The sequence below is a fragment of the Chaetodon trifascialis genome, chromosome 3, assembly GCF_039877785.1.
Source record: "Chaetodon trifascialis isolate fChaTrf1 chromosome 3, fChaTrf1.hap1, whole genome shotgun sequence".
NCBI lineage: Eukaryota > Metazoa > Chordata > Actinopteri > Chaetodontiformes > Chaetodontidae > Chaetodon > Chaetodon trifascialis.
The window spans coordinates 16,742,211-16,758,305 of record NC_092058.1 but is presented as its reverse complement, the minus strand read 5'-3'; the positions used below and the strand labels follow the sequence as shown (position 1 = coordinate 16,758,305).

Genomic DNA, 16,095 nt, shown 5'->3' with positions numbered 1-16,095 from the left:
TCATAGATCTACAGTTTATGCATCTGGCCCTGGATCTATTGACCAGCAGATCATGCAAACACATACGCCAGGTTTACATCTGGCTAATATCTTTACATTACTTTAATATAAATGTGCAAAAAAACAAAAACAAACAAACAAAAAAAAATGCATTCACAACGTGGACGATGTGGTTCTTGATTAAGTGAGGCTTAAAATGGTTCCAACAAATTAAACTCATGTGGCTCATTACAATGTACAAGTTTACTAAATAGTCTTTGAATATCATAGTTGTGCTTCTGTTTGGTCACTGGTGGATGGTTTTAAACGCATTGTGCAAAATGTGTACTTACACACAAGTAAAAGACAAAACAGTTGTGAGAGTATGACTTTATTACACACTTGCTTTTTACAACGTTTACAACCTGAACAAGACTTCACAAATTAGTGTGTGACTTTAAAACAGTTATTCACCACAGAGAACATTTATAGAAGTGAGAGTGTTTCATGGAGGGGAGCGCATATTGCATTTCATGACTTAAACAACAAGTTTGTATTTCATTAGAGTTGTTCTTGCTTTCACTCTTTGAAAAATGAAGCTATAGATACAGTATCACCTCAAGATTTCTGAGCTCAACTGGAAGGACTGTGGTATCATTTTATTGTACTGCGTTATACTTCGATACACAACGTAACAATACAACTGAATTCTTAGGTTTCTCTTGAACAACATTATCTGAATTTCAATCATCGAATCTGTCTAAAAATTCAAAAGTCTTCCTGAAGTCCAAATCCAGCTTTTAAACGTAAAGGATACTTCAAGAATCACATCTAAACTGTCACAGTTAAAACAATGTGATGACATGACCCACAGCAGTTGTTTACGGAGTCTGTACTGAATCTTTGCTCCCAAAGAGCTTTGAATCCGTTGACATCCGTCAACATTCAATAACATCTGGAGCGCTGGTCTCACTCATTGCCACCCAGTTCAGGTTTGCTTTTGGTGAATGCCTCTATGCCATATTTTCATATGTCAGGGATCCAAATGGATACAGATCACCTTGTCTCCATATCTCCTGTTCAGATGAAAGAGTCGTTCAAATGCAGAGAGAGCTCAGACTTCGCGAGGCGCAGCGGCTGCGCACGCTTTCCCCTGCAGGCTTTTTCCGTTTCCAGATTATAACGCGTTGCCCTCATTTGGATTCCGAGACATGTTTGAAGCTCGTGTACAACGCACTGACAAGTGTCGCCTCGTCTTGCATTGAATCCTTGCCGTCGGGCTGGCGCCGGCAGAGGAGCGTCAGCAGTTTCTTGGGAAACTGACCGCTGAACAGAAGGTAAATGCAAGGATTGGCGCAGCTGTTCAGACTGGCCAGCAACATCAGGATGGTGAAAGTCGCAGCTGGAAAGACATGAGAAGAGCAAAGCGTCATGTGTTTGCAAAGAAGTGTCTTTTACCACCTTACTAATATGTCGTAGGTGTGTGCGTAAAACTGTCAACAATCAAAATAAACTAGTAAAATTATAAAATTTAAAAAAAACTGAGCACGAGTTAGAAACACTTAATGACGTACTTTCTTTAGGCGCATTAGAGTCCCAGGCAGACCAGAGCTGGACTGTAAAGAAGGGAGCCCAGCAGATAATGTAAGCCAGCACGATGACCATGGTCATCTTCAGCGTCTTGACCCTGGCCTTGGACATGCCGGCCACGCCGCTGCCTCTGGATGGAAGATGGAGACCCACGCCGCACTGCTGCTGAATCTTTTGGTACAGGTTGATCCGGATGGCCCGGCAGATGCGCACCTGACAAACAACAACTGCAATAACAGGTAACACAAAAATGACCAGCGTGGTCCAGGTGATGTAAGTCTGCAGGCCCCACGGCTGCATGAATTTAGCCCAGCAGTCAAACACACCGGGTGCAACCTCGACCTGTGAGAAAATAAAAGCCTGTGGCAGGCTGCCCAGCAGAGAAATCCCCCACGCGATGCACACGGGGATGTTCAGTCTCGTGCGCGCCCGCTGGAATTTCACCATCGGATTGCAGACAGCTTGGTATCTGTCAACTGTCATCACTACTATCATGTAAGTGGAAGAAAACATGCCGAAAACTTGCAGGTACTTCACCAGGCGGCACACCAGGTCTGGGCCGACGAATCTGTCCGTGATATCCCACATGAGCTGCGGGCACACCTGGAAGAAGGCAACCACCAGATCCGCCAAGCACAGGTGGAAGACGAAGACGCGCATCCTAGACATCTGTTTGCGCTGTCTCCAGAGGACGAGCAGCAGGACGGTGTTGAGGGTGGCGGCGCTGACAAAGATGATACTGAGCAGCGCGATCTCCACCTTGGCGAGAATCTCATCTCTCGCCACGTCCCCTGCATCCATAAAGTCACTGTCGTTCAGAGGACGCATTGTAGTTAGACTTACCAACTGGCCGAAAACAGACTGCTGGGGAATGAAAGAACAGATGCTCCAGTTATATTGCAACTTGACGTTTTTCTAAAACAAACACTATTATGAAAACTAAGGACCATGTCTGTTACATAATCACTGAGAACCTAAGAACTGAAGAAAAGTTGCGTTTGGTATAAAGGACCTATGAAATAAGGTTATATATTAAAACAGTGGTGACAGAAAGGTATCTTAAAACAAATAGTCCTACCTACCTGCAGGTGAATTGAAGCTCGACTCTAGGCCCAGTTCAGCTTGGAAACAATCTCCAGAGAGGAGGGTCTTCGAGAAGGTCTCACAGCTGTGTCCCTGTGTTTTATGTGAGGATGAAACTGGGTGGAGCTAAGATTCTTTCAGTACTGTGATTAACTGGCAAATAAGCCTTATTATTTTAAACCTGTACAGGTGGTATGATGAAACTCCTGAATAGTTAGAAATGGACGTTGAGGTGATTGTTTTTCACTCAAGTTTACTGACATTTTCATCAAACCCTTAATTAAACCTGGGTTGCTTCATAAAATAATAGGATAGGCTATAATAACATTTCATGTTCCTGCAATAATATGTTAATTAGCAGTGGTGACAAAGTATTCAGATACTTCACTGCAGTAAAAATAACAATGCACACAGTGTAGAAATACTATTACAAGGACTGTATTCAGCATTGTACTCCAGTAAAAAGCACAGAGGCATTGTCACCAAAGGAACCCATTATGCAAAATGACCCCTGTCAGTGTTTCATTCTTACATATTTTATTTGCATATTGGATTAATATTACTAATTCTTAAAGATTTAAACAGCATCTTAATGCTGTAGCTGGCTGGTATTTGTATACAGTTGGGCAGTTTAATCTTAACATTTTATCATATTCTATAAACCGATCACATGTTTTGTATGTAAAATCTTTGTCTGCAAAGTTGTAAGTAGCAGAACAAATAAAGTTTTGACTTTATAATTAAACAGTGCTTCAGTAAAGGTATGCAACTGCACCTATAAATTACACTGCTGTCATCCAGCCAGTGATACTGAACTCTTTGCTGCAAAGGAACCTGCTCTGTATTTGAAATGAGACCACAAGCAATCACCTTTTGTTTGTTTGTTTGTGTTTGTTTGAAGATACGGTTGTAATAACTTTTCTTGCTTTTCATCGTCTGTGCTGTGCATACATAGTAGTATGTATTGTACTGTCTGTTTAACAGCACGTAAGCTATGGCAAGCCATGAGGGGTGGCTTGCCATAACAGGGATGGCTTGCTATATTAAAGCACATCTGAAACGCGACTTCTGCGAGACAGGTGATGTCATCATGCCTCTCGACCAATCAAGGTACAGAATACTTTGACGTCCCACAACTTCCAACCGGAAGACTAAATGTAAACAAAACAGTTGAGACTTAGAAGAAGTGACAGTTGGCGGCTCTCGCTGAAATAGTTGCTCGTCGTACTTTTAAAAATGATGTGATCTAATTGGAAATATTAAGTGATACACTTATTGATTCGACAGTCTCCGTCTGTGGACAACAGCCAACATACATGGATATCTTGCCAGCTAGCTGCTAGCTAGCGTTAGCTAAACAGCTAATCTCACAGCGCTAACAATTTAGCGAAATTAGCAACCAGCACCAATGCCTCAAGAGGGAGAGCAGATTCTTCCCCTGGTTCGCTCCCTGAACAGTCGAATACCCATTAAGACGGTGTTCTGTAACCGCAGTCCTCGTGTCGTGCGGCCGCTATGGATAGATTTCTTTGGGGAACCTCAGGCTTACTGCGACATCCAGCCAGGGACGGGACGAGAAATGAATACCTTCATCGGTAAGGCAGCGTTTCCGTAAAGTGTTAGAACAAGCGTAGATACTTTGCTCAGACTTGGGTTACGTTTCCTATAATGAGAGGTCATCTAGGTCATCTAGAGCTACTGTGATCATTTCACCGACACACATTTTCTGATTCTGACACAACTGTAAACCTCATGTTCAACTGAAACTCACACGAATGTAGCATGTAGGACAAAAACAGTATGAACCACAAAGTCGGTCGCCAGTTCGTGTCAGTGGACCAAGCACCAAAAAGTGTGACCTGATGGCATTTAGTTCCAAGTCTTGATGCTTTGGTTTGCAGTTTATGGAGACAGTTTGATAGCTGCCGGTGCAGTGGTGTCACTCGTTCACCGTGTAGTACACACACTAAAAAAACCTTTTTGTATGGTTTTCTAAGGTCACCCATGGATGTTCAGAGACGCAGAGACTGATGAGCCACTGAGGGTGAACTGCAAAGAACTGTTTCTTCCTAAACCAGCAGAGGGTGGAAATGCTACGTTTGCTAATATCACCTTGCCAGGTAAGATTAGCGAAGTGACTCAAAATATTAGCCATTTCCATCATATGTGATTCATAACTACTCACACACACATACAACCAACAGTATATTAATAATGAGCTGTGTAATAATCCTTTTTCACTGTAGACTGCACCTGAGCACACTTAGGCTGGTTGTTGGTTCAAGAATAAATTCTATTTGTGTATTTTCAAAAGCTGTAGACTCATTACAAAAATAGTAGTCGTAGCTTTCCACTTGCCTTGAAGGTCATGAAGGTAGTTTCAGCTGTATTTGGCAGTGTTTTAAGATGTCCTTTTTTTTTCTTTGTGAAAGGAATTTGGCTTGTGGTGGTCAAAGCATCACAAAGTGACTCCTGAAAGATTCCTGACCCAGATATTTTACAGACATACAGGGGTTACAAAGCATAATCAACAGATCGTGCTGTTTTCCCTGAGAGTTTTGTGTGCTACAATTTAGAAAACATTGATTGGCAGGTGTTTTAATTCAGGGACTGCATTATCAATAATGTTTGATTCATACCTCAAAATGATGCTGCCATTGGATTGGGCCTTTAAGCACAACATAAAAATTACAGCAAGTCAAACGGCAGGTCGACCTTTTGCTGGCAACAGACAGAGCGGCGTGGGTGGTAAATGAGAGTGTGTGTGCTTATTTAAGCAACTTGTGCTGTCGAGTCAGTGCGCATTGAGGTGATTGAAACCAAACACAGCTCTTTGTTTTAGTTGCAAATATTCCATCTGCATGAAGACACGTGAAATTTGATTTCATCCAGAGTGCAGTGCAACCTGCTGCTTTTCGCTTTACACTGATATAATTCTTTGGTTGTTGTAAATTGTTGTAAATGTTTAAATAAGAGATCACATGAGGAGAGAGGTCTCTTCTTAACATTTGACAAACACTTGTTTGGTGTATACAGTTTACAGCCTCAAGGATCGTGCTCTTCAGGTTATTCGGCGTCTGGTACGACCAGAAGACTACAGGAGGTTGGAAATAGCGCGCTGTCTCCATGAGGAGCTGGAAGATCAGCCCAGTGTGTTGAAAGATCTCCACCGCATGAACCAGCGAGTAGAGCAGCATTTGCTGGAGAGGATCCAAGGCCAAGAGGAGTGAAGCATGAAACTGGTTTGATAACGGTCACTTATGGACAGCAATATTGTACTCCACACTATCAGAGAGCAAAGATAATGTAAGATAAAGCATTGGGAATTATCAGTGAGGGAGCAGCTCTTTGTCCAGAAAATGTCCTAATTTTAAAGGACACACAATGCTACATCATCTTCAATCAAAAAGTATTGTTTGTCCTCTAAAATGTCATTTAAGGATTTCAGTGTGTATTCCTGGAAGGCCACAAGAGCCTTTGATGCAAGTCTGACTATGATATTTTTTTACTTTGGTTTTGCCATATGTTCAGGTTGTCAAATGTAAGCTCCCTCTAAAAAATCCTTTTCGATCATTTGCACAAGAAAGAAAACTTAGAAGAATGTTTTTGTCCTGGACACAGTGTTATAAATGATCTTCTGCCCTAAATAATATCATTTACAAAGGACATTAAATGAATATGTAGCTACATTAGATAGGACTGTCAGAGAGCTACATGTGGTTAATATTCTTATTGAGAATGCCTGAGATAAGATTATATTAACTAATCCAGTTCCTTGCACATCTCCATTGAAAATACTTTGCTGTTAATACTTTGCTGTTACTGAGCAGTTTATCCAAGACTGAATTGTTCAGCAATCATCATCAAGGTGGCCTATTCTTGTAATTATAGACTTTTTCAAAATATGCTGTACCTACCACCATAACTGGGCAGAATCTCTTCTATAATTTTGTCTTGCAGGTCATTTCCTGTAGTGAAAAGTTCATGATTAACCTTAGGCTGTGAAACACTGTGACTGAGGACCGTATGCTTTTTATTTTTGCCTACTTTGTTAATTCTTTGCCTCTTCTTCTTCTTTCCTGTTTTAAATTCTTACATTGCTACTGTATCTGAAAGACTTTGTCTATTTGTGTAATAAACACATATATATTTCTTACTGAAAGACACTTTGAAAAGTATTGTTATTTTAGTTACTTGCTCAGTCTAACAGCATTTGATTATGAACTATTATGAACATATAGACTAAAATGTCTGAAATAATGTAAATTGATTAATCTTTTAACAATGTCTTATTATGCCAGTGTGGAGAAATGTTCTTCTGTAATAGATCATAATCTGTAACTTACATAATTAACACAAATCTGCCAACTGCATAAGCTCACAGATGGGATGTCCAGTCCAAGTGACATGTCACATTGTGAAATTAAAACCAGCTCCAGTTTACCACAGGAGGAGTTCTGTTGCCAAAAGCGTTGCTAAGCCACAGAGTAACACAACCCGTCTTTGTATGTGTGAGTGGAGGTGAGGGCCGGGTGCAGTAATATCTGCAACATGCAGGCAGGGGAAAAGAAGAAAACCTGGGACTCGAGTCGTTTCAGGCGAGGGCAGTAAGTGCAGTCAAGAGCTTTCTCTGTCCCACACATAGGATTTGTTTTGCAGTTGGGATCCAGTGTTGTGCATGATGTGGCTTTGCTGGGCTGAAGGAATAGACGGTAACTAATTTTCATGGCTTTCTTCACCAGCATGACCTCTTGGTCAAGGAGTCATCCAGTCATGTTTCCGCATCTCCAGACAGACCACTGGAGTAAAATGAAAGCAATGGTAATGAAACAAACCCTTTTTCTTCTTTTCTTGATTGATTAATAACAAACACACAAGCTTCTTTGTATTCTTGTGATATTACGCACAGTTATTCCCACCTATAGGTTCCAGTTTATCTTGCATCTTTTCCAGTCGCCTTGTTGAGGGACACAGGTTTGTGAAATTAAACCTATTTGACAAATAGCCCTATTTAATAACCTTATTTACCAGATAATATAAAAGCAGGAAGTGAAAAGGTGAGCATTTTGTAATTTAAAGACAAATGCGTCTCTAATTCAGCTTTATTACGTGCTCTAGTGTATGAATCACATGAAGATGCTGTAAACTGTACTACCACCAGCCGACTGTTGCCTCCTCTGACTCAAGGTGAAACCACAGTTCATGATCCTGCTCCCTCCATGGTGCAAGGATACAGTAGGTCCCACATTAACAGGAATTGTTTCAGTATTTTTATTTATTCGCTTCCCTTCTGTTTCATTATTATATGCTTTTCTTTAGGCGTACATCAAAACACACCAAAAACCTCACCTCAGAACATGCTCCGGTACAGGAATGTGTTCAATGACCGTGCCAGGAGGGACTTCTGCTACTGGCTCGTTGAAAAGAAGGGCTCATCCTGTAAGCACTAATTTATGCTTTGACTACAGCAAAATGTCGCCTATACAATAAGTATTGGCTTGACGTGACATTCACAGGCACATGTGGTTTGGAGGAGGATTCTGCTGCTAAAGCTTTAAAGTATTTAAAGATGACAGAAATCCCTCTCAGCTCTGTACTACTGACTGACCTTACTGCACTGTTGTGAGCAGTGGTTCAGCCTTGAGACCTTTAGATTATAGTATCCCAACCCTCATTTGTGCATCACAGACCTCCTTGTCTGCATGCTTATCATATTGTGTTGGTCTATTAGTGGAGTTTTGGGGGCTCAGGATCAAAATCTGCTGCACGTGTGCATCTGAACAGATAATCAGCATCCTCTGCGTTCCATATAATGAATGCCAACACTTCTAAATGTCTGTCAGCAGCAGCATTTTTAGGAAGAACAACTACATGTCTTTCTATTTTAGAGCAACTCATGTCACTTCACAATATGATCGGTTTAAACAACTGTTGTATGTTAAACAATGACTGATAAACAACTGATGTATCTTCACTCCTTCCTTACAGATAAAGGATACAGCTTTGGTGCCTACAAGACCTCTCTGGGATTACCAAAAGTCTAACAAGAAGAGTCACTGTTTGAGATTGTTTTTTAACACTAAGCCCAAATTTGTTTAAATTACTTAAAACCACATGATAATGACCTTACCATATTGTGTCCATACACAAAAGATGTAAAGACAATTGTAAGAACCTGAGGGGTGATTTGTCTTTCAGTGGAAATGCTGTTTTAACAATATTAAACTTTGTAGTGAGTGCAACACTGTGCTTAGGATAATGTGTACAGTACCTTATCTACCTATAGTGTGCTGAATAAAAAAAAAACACAATAATAATTAAATACATAAAGTGTGTATTCTCATCTCTTTTTATTACTTTTTTTTCAATGTATTCATTTTCATTTTATAAATATCAGAAATTAATCTTAAATTCCAAACAGGACACAGTTTCTGTTAAATTTTAAATGTATGCAGTGTTGTGTTATATATATTCATTTGTCTTGCAAACGGAATAATCTCAGTTTTTACCCTCCAGCTCTTTTCATAGTGGTTTGTCGTTTACTCGTCAACTCTCGTTGGTAGAATTGATATCGCGAGATGTTACATAATCTGTGCTCTTGTTTGCTACGAACGCTCCCAAACAGGCCTTTATCGCTATCTAGCGATTCATTCAAATGCAAATTGTAAAAATTTAAATCCAAAATAAAACACGACAAAGAACGTTTTCATATATTATCTTAGTTCAGACAGGCTTTTTGCAAGAGGTAATTTAAGCTAATGAGTACACACTGACTGAAATAACGCGGATAAAGTGACAACTTGACTTCATACGCAGTTCCTGCCGTTTCTACTGTGCCGAGTCTGAAAAGGTAATTTAACTCTTCAACATCAAGTCAGCTACATAAATTTAGCATAGCTGCTAACCAACTATATGTGTCATAAATAAGTTTAAAGTCATAATAAAAACAACAGCGGCTACTAAGCCTGGCGTTATTTTTGAAGCCAGAACATTTGGCTAATTTTGTGTTGCAGTTTGAACCAACAAGTGAAACAGGTTAGCTAGCACTCAGTGTTAATTGGCTAAAGTGAAGGCGCTAGCGTTAGCCGAGTGCCAAAATGTCACCAATGTCTGTGCAGGTTCGGCGTCTCTTCCAGCGAGGCCGGTCAGGCTCCTTCACAGCTGCGCAAAACCCATAAACTCTGTCGCAGTCAGGGCCCAAATCGTTGAAGTTAATCTGGGTTTTACTTTTAATTTCGGCAAACATATGAGCAACTGAAATTGATTGATAGAAATTTTACAGTTTTGAACTTCGATCATTAAAGAATAAGTTTGATCAGTTAATTAAAGGTATCACATTAATCAGGTTTCATGCAGTACTTTGTAATGGAGGCAGGCTTTTATTTTATTGAACATTAGTTGTTATTTTGGCAACAGCAACTCTTCCTGGGGCCTTTGATTGTTGGAATACGACCTGGCCCCTGGTTTGCTATGTAGTCATCTGTATAAGAAAATGCACCTTGAAAGCAAAATTTGTAATGCTAAGCCTGAAAACTAGATTTGGTCACATTTTTTCTCTTCAAGACAGAGTCTCAGGATCAGGTAAGAAAGCAAATCCCACTTGACAGACTTGTGTATATATATTTATATACTACTTTAATTGCTTATTTTTTTCTAGATGTGTCATGCACCAACTTCACCAAAGCAAATTCCTCATATGTGTAAAACCGTACTTGGCAATAAAGGCTTTTCTGATAAGAACCCCAGCTCTTGGTAACTCTGCTTAAGGGTCACCTCATCTGAAACAAAGACTACCTCTACCAACGTCATATGAACCTGATAACGCCTTTATCAATATAAAATTGATAATATCTTCATTTGAATAGCACTCTTCTCGAGTGCCTTAAACTAATACAGTTATCCATTAAAATTTAAACCCAGATAAATTAGCTAAATAATATCTAGCAGGATTTAAATAAACAGACTTGGTTAAGGCAGTTTAGAAAGATGTGGTCTTAGCTAACGTTTTAAAGAAAATACAGAAGTAGTGGCATGGCTCGTGCACTGTATATTTAATGAGAGTTGCCATTGTTTATGTCTTCATCTGCTCACTAAATTGATCATCAGACAATGCATGTCCTCTTATTGTTGGGAAAATGATCGAACACCGCCTTGTTTGACTTCATTATTTTAACAGTGATGCTTTCATGTTTTCATCGTGTTGCTCGCATGCTGTACTTGATGGTCATACAGATCTGTTCATTACTTTTCCAACCATGTATTGATTTAGGATCTTCAACATGGACAGCAGGAGAAAGAAGATAATATTCAAGTGGCGGCAAACTGCAGTCACCTCGCCTGTGCATCTTCAGGGAAGAGATGCTGACTCTTGCACACCTCGCTCGAACATGTCGCCGAATGAAGATTCAAACACTTTGTCCCTCACTGACTCTCCAGGACCCGACGGCCTTGGAGCACTGAGTCTGGACACTCCCAAGAGAAAAGCAAATGTGCTTGGTGGAAGTGTGCTCTCTTTTGGAAAAGTTAAGCTGAGAAAGCTCTCCAAGAAAAATAATGAATATTTCTTGCACTCAAAGGTAACTATTTATTGTCGATCTTCTTTCTTATATCAAAACTAGAGTCTCAAACCTGCTATCACATGCATTACATTCAGTTCTTGTTAAGAAATTACTGATTTATCTGTTCTTTTTGCACCATAACTATCAGGAAAAACCTATCGACAAGTCATCCAAGCAGCTGGAGTCCGCAGAGAGCCAGCAATTATTGCCACCTCAGTCTCACTCATTTATCTTGAAAAAGAAAGAGAGGACACCCGAGGAGGGATCAAAGGCTATCTACAGGATGGCATTGATTGCAGCCATTGGCAACACAAAAGCAAGATGCAGCACTACTAATACCCCCAACACTAGCACAAACAGCCCTTTGCCATTTGAATCCTCACCAGTGAAGACTGAAGTGCCCAGCCCAGTGTCACTCGACAGAATGGTCATGAATATTAACCGTTCCTTGACCAAACGTGAGAATAAATCCAAGAACAACAGCTCTGCCCCGGAAGATCAGTGGTCCTCCTTTCATGTGCTTGAGGACACAGAAGTGCTAGATGACCACTCAGAGCCAAAAACAGACAGAAGGGTAAGTCGGATAACGCCAAGGAATCAGTCTTGTTTGCTTATGTATAATTTAAAATGTTTCATTTGCATATAATGTGTTCATTTTCTTGCCCGTGATTTCATTTTTGTTCAGTTAGCTTATGTTTCTTTTTTTTTTTAATCAAAAGCAACTGTAACTTTTGTACAGAAGCCAGAAAATTGACTTCTTGAAATCTTGTGACCATAGAGTTGTCACCAAGCTCACAGGAGATGCTTTTTATGTTTTTCAGAGTGTTGTGATGAAAGGAGAAGATTCACCCAAGACTTTTGGTGATCAGGAGTCTGTGTTTGTCGAGACAGCCTCTCAAGACAAGTTATTTGGAAATATACCAGAAGCTGAGGATTGTGACTCATCCCTCCCCGCTCTGGAGTATATCCCAGATTCTTCCTCTTGTTTCACGTCTCATCAGAGTGGCAGCCAACAATGGGAAAGACCGTCAGTGAACACCCAGAGAGCTACAGCTTCCTCTGTCACCCTTTTATCCACTGATGAAACGACCATCCAGGCAGCTCCTGGAGACATGGAGATGCCGAGGGAAGTTTTTGTCTCATTGAAGCAGCCCCATCCGCCAAACACAAGCCCTTCAAATACATCCACCGTCGAGACTGAGAATTGTCATTCCTCCGACATGATGGCCCATTTATTGGATCCATTTGCTCTGCCACTACAGTCAAACAGAGGAGTACTGAACCCGTGCTTGAACTCCTCAAACACACGCAGACACTCAGATGGTGGCTCTTCCATGCGTTACCCCTCCTGCTCCTTTGCTCCTCATAGCACTCCGAAGCGATTATCCATGGGATCACAACCTATATGGACCAGTTACCCGCACCTGGCCAATCAGGTTGGTTTCATAGACACACACTGCCATCTAGACATGCTCTATGGAAAACTCGGGTTCTGCGGGACATTCAGAAGCTTTCAAAAGCTGTACCAAAACAGCTTTCCTCCACAGTTCAGAGGCTGTATTACCAACTTCTGCAACCCAGGGATCATGGTGAAGGAGGCCCTGTGGGAAGGCTTGCTGGCTGAAGACTCAGTATGGGGGGCATTTGGGTGCCACCCCCACTTTGCCAAATACTACTCAAGTGTCCATGAGCGCAGTATACTGATGGCCATGCGGCATCCAAAAGCTGTGGCATTTGGTGAGATGGGTTTGGACTACTCCCACAAAAACTCCACCGGCGCCTCCAGGCAAAAAGAGGCAAGGCCTAGTTTGACATTGTCTCATTTTAATAAACAATTGTATTGAATGTAACAATTTATCTTAAACTAGACAGACCTTCATAACTGTGAAGTGGTCAGGAATATATAGTGTGGAATAGAATGGTGAAATTGTAATATAAGGATTAAGGTCCATGTTTTGTTTCTCTGTGAAGGTGTTTGAGCGTCAGCTGCGTTTGGCTGTGGCCATGCAGAAGCCTCTGGTGATCCACTGCAGGGATGCAGATGATGACCTGCTGGCAATCATGAAGAAGTGTGTCCCTAGAGAACACAAAATTCACAGGTGAGTGTGGAGGAATTATTCTCATTTAATGTCACATTTTTTTTTTTCTTTATCGAAAGTAGCAACTGTTCTGTTCAGTTTAAATGAAAAAAATGAAATCAAACCACATTTTTGATGCTGCTTATGGTTACCATTTTTCTGCAAAATCCATTTCATTTATTTCCATTCAGTAAGTATCTCTCCTAGTTTTCATTTTTGAGAAATTTCATGAGAAATGTCATTTTGTTTCAGATTATTTTTCTTTTTGCTTATTTTTGCCAAATCAAATGAGACCAAAATCTTGAGAATTAAAACTTCCAGGTCCATCAGAGTGTAACCTTTATGCATTCATTCTGTGCATTTTCTTTCTTGCTTGCATTTGTGGTTTCCAGGCACTGTTTCACAAACAGTTATCCAGTGATCGAGCCCTTCCTGACAGAGTTCCCCAACCTGTACGTGGGCTTCACAGCCCTGATCACTTATTTGAGGGCCACTGAGGCCCGAGATGCTGTCCGCCAGATCCCTCTGAACCGCATTGTGTTGGAGACTGACGCACCATATTTCCTGCCCAGACAGGTAGGTTTAAATCCAGCTAGAACCAGGAAAACACAGACTCTGCTCTCATGTCATTAATGATTGGCAAGCTTTTTTCCAGTTTTTACTACAATGAATAACTGCTAATTATTACAAATTATACATTGAACAAGCTAAATGTGTATCATAATCACAGCTGGTGAAGTCACTTTGTTTGTGACTGATTGTGACGCTGATGTCAGCTCATATAAGAACTCTTACCACACAACTGTTCCCCATTCAGTGAAGAATTGGGGTTTTTATGAATGTTCAGCAAACATCTATTAAGAAAAAGTACATGGGGTGCACATTTACCAGGTCAGCAATGAGGACACTCCAATCAGCCACCATTTTAGACAATTAATTCATTGTGTATTTTTTTTGTTTTTCCAAGGAAAATGCCCGCGGCAAATAAATTGGGTTGTAAGGTCCAAAACTAGTTGGAGGGATTTTCAGAAACCTACAGTATACTTGTCAAACCTTTGCATAAACCCCTTTTTTGTCAGATTTGAGGTGCTCTCCACAAGAGGGTCGGTGTTGTACTGTTGACAGCACTGGTGCACTTAAACAGATAAGATTTTGACTCCATACATATGATAAGTGTGTCTCACTGTTGACAGGTGAATAAAGATGTCTGCCGGTTTTCACATCCTGGAATGGGCATCCACACGCTGCAGGAGCTGAGTCTGCTCAAGGGGGAAGACATGGACACGGTTGTCGCTACCATTCGAAGCAACACCACCCAGCTCTACGGCATATGATCCTCAGAGATGATGGTAAAAACTAAGGAGAGAGCACAAAGGTTATGGAGCTGGTTTGTGACACAAACATTTTATGTGGCTTTTTGTTTTAGATTTATTAATCCTCCATGTAGAGATGTCAGAATATGGAGAGGGTTGTCTCATTTTTAAACGACCTGAAAGACGAGATCCTGAACTTGAACTGAATAAAAGGCCGAAAAAGGGAAAAAAAGCTGATGTGAGAATGTCTCTTGTCTGATGGAAATGCTGAATGTCATTGTTCATCGAAGGAATTAATTCCTCAGCATTTGTGGTTTTTACGTTGTAATTTTTACTGTGTTGCCATAATTTGACATCCCTTTCCTTGTTCTAACTTGTCAGGATGTTTGTCTGTTTGGCTCTTTCGTGCGATCTAGTTTGGTTTGATACAGTTGAAAGTTTTTTTTATTCAACAGCTATGCTTTGTTGAATTTATGCACAGAAGTGCTGTGTGAAGAGCACGTGAAGATGTGAAGGGGAAGAGAGTACTGTCTGTAATACAGTGATGCAAACGTGGTGTGTGTGAGCAAATCTTATTTCCACCTTGAAGAAAGGAAGTGGCCGTGAGACTAGTCCATTAGCTTGCTTTGATACCGCCATGTATGACACACATTCAGCTCAAGTGCTTTGTGTTTTGAGAGTGAAAAGCCTGGCCTACTTTTACAGGTGCTTAGAGTGTGCCATCTGAGGATTCAATTAGTGGCAGATGGATAGATGCGTCTCTTGTATGTCAGCTTTGACAAGAGGGGTGCATTAAAATGTGTACATTTCAGCTTTTCCAAGTTTTTGATGAAAGCCTAGTTTCCAGTAATTCCAGAGTATGCTGTGTTCGTGGTCGTGTATCTGTACTCATTAAAAGCTACAAGATGGTACACAGAGCACTATGTGCTTTGCTGTGTTTGACTTAGTTCTTCTATTTTGAACATGAAGTTATGCAACCTTGTTCGATCCATTTGGTGTTTGCCCCTTGAATAAAACAACACTTACTTCTGGAATTGTGGCCCTAAAGGTCTCAGGAAGTTGCCAAAGCAGCAGACTTTGTGACCGTAACTGTTGTGAACAGATTTATTGTTATTTTTAGGTACATTTTTTTTGTAGAGTTATATCACAACATGAGAGCCTAAAGCCTTCTCCATTTATAACCTGATGAAAGGGACGATAAAGGACTCCTGTCCATTCCCGCATTTGACCTTAATTATAATTATTTTATATAAAATTGTCCAAAGATGAGACAGAGAGACAAAAGTTTAATTGATGCTTTATTTTTATGGGCACACGTGGGTCTCTGATGACAAATAAGTGCTGGTTGTTCAGTACATACTGTGCTGTTATGTTAAATTACACAGGTAACAATTTGAATGACTCATCTGCTGACACAGGAGAGTTTTACTAATAAAGATAGATTCCAATGTTAGACTACAGTGTGATCAATGTCTATGAAATTTCTATTCATTT

The 16,095-nt window shown here is 40.5% G+C and overlaps 3 protein-coding genes across 3 annotated transcripts; 2 read left to right on the top strand and 1 right to left on the bottom strand.

Annotated features, from left to right (window-relative positions):
* Positions 1-356: 356 nt before the first annotated feature.
* On the bottom strand, positions 357-4,270 carry LOC139329216 (vasopressin V2 receptor-like). Its single transcript, XM_070959405.1, has 3 exons — positions 2,652-4,270; positions 1,554-2,433; positions 357-1,381 (listed from the first exon to the last, which is right to left on the bottom strand). Exons 2-3 carry the CDS (start codon positions 2,395-2,397, stop codon positions 1,173-1,175), a joined length of 1,053 nt encoding a protein of 350 aa, XP_070815506.1. The 5' UTR covers positions 2,398-2,433; positions 2,652-4,270; the 3' UTR covers positions 357-1,172.
* On the top strand, positions 4,061-6,811 carry vhl (von Hippel-Lindau tumor suppressor). Its single transcript, XM_070959406.1, has 3 exons — positions 4,061-4,247; positions 4,650-4,772; positions 5,689-6,811. The coding sequence occupies exons 1-3, from the start codon at positions 4,061-4,063 to the stop codon at positions 5,880-5,882; spliced, it is 504 nt and encodes a 167-aa protein (XP_070815507.1). The 3' UTR covers positions 5,883-6,811.
* A 4,120-nt stretch (positions 6,812-10,931) lies between these two features.
* Positions 10,932-14,622, top strand: tatdn2 (TatD DNase domain containing 2). The gene is made up of 6 exons (XM_070959951.1): positions 10,932-11,228; positions 11,359-11,784; positions 12,032-13,006; positions 13,182-13,309; positions 13,681-13,864; positions 14,482-14,622. The coding sequence occupies exons 1-6, from the start codon at positions 10,932-10,934 to the stop codon at positions 14,620-14,622; spliced, it is 2,151 nt and encodes a 716-aa protein (XP_070816052.1).
* Positions 14,623-16,095: the final 1,473 nt, after the last annotated feature.

Excerpts from the sequence above, each read along its gene's own strand:
- LOC139329216 (XM_070959405.1), bottom strand. The coding sequence starts at position 2,397 with ATGCGTCCTCTGAACGACAGTGACTTTATGGATGCAGGGGACGTGGCG. Across the intron at positions 1,382-1,553 it reads CTCTAATGCGCCTAAAGAAA|CTGCGACTTTCACCATCCTG; the intron begins GTACGTCATTAA and ends ATGTCTTTCCAG.
- vhl (XM_070959406.1), top strand. The coding sequence starts at position 4,061 with ATGCCTCAAGAGGGAGAGCAGATTCTTCCCCTGGTTCGCTCCCTGAAC. Across the intron at positions 4,248-4,649 it reads AGAAATGAATACCTTCATCG|GTCACCCATGGATGTTCAGA; the intron begins GTAAGGCAGCGT and ends TGGTTTTCTAAG. Across the intron at positions 4,773-5,688 it reads TGCTAATATCACCTTGCCAG|TTTACAGCCTCAAGGATCGT; the intron begins GTAAGATTAGCG and ends TGGTGTATACAG.
- tatdn2 (XM_070959951.1), top strand. The coding sequence starts at position 10,932 with ATGGACAGCAGGAGAAAGAAGATAATATTCAAGTGGCGGCAAACTGCA. Across the intron at positions 11,229-11,358 it reads AATATTTCTTGCACTCAAAG|GAAAAACCTATCGACAAGTC; the intron begins GTAACTATTTAT and ends CATAACTATCAG. Across the intron at positions 13,310-13,680 it reads AGAGAACACAAAATTCACAG|GCACTGTTTCACAAACAGTT; the intron begins GTGAGTGTGGAG and ends TGTGGTTTCCAG.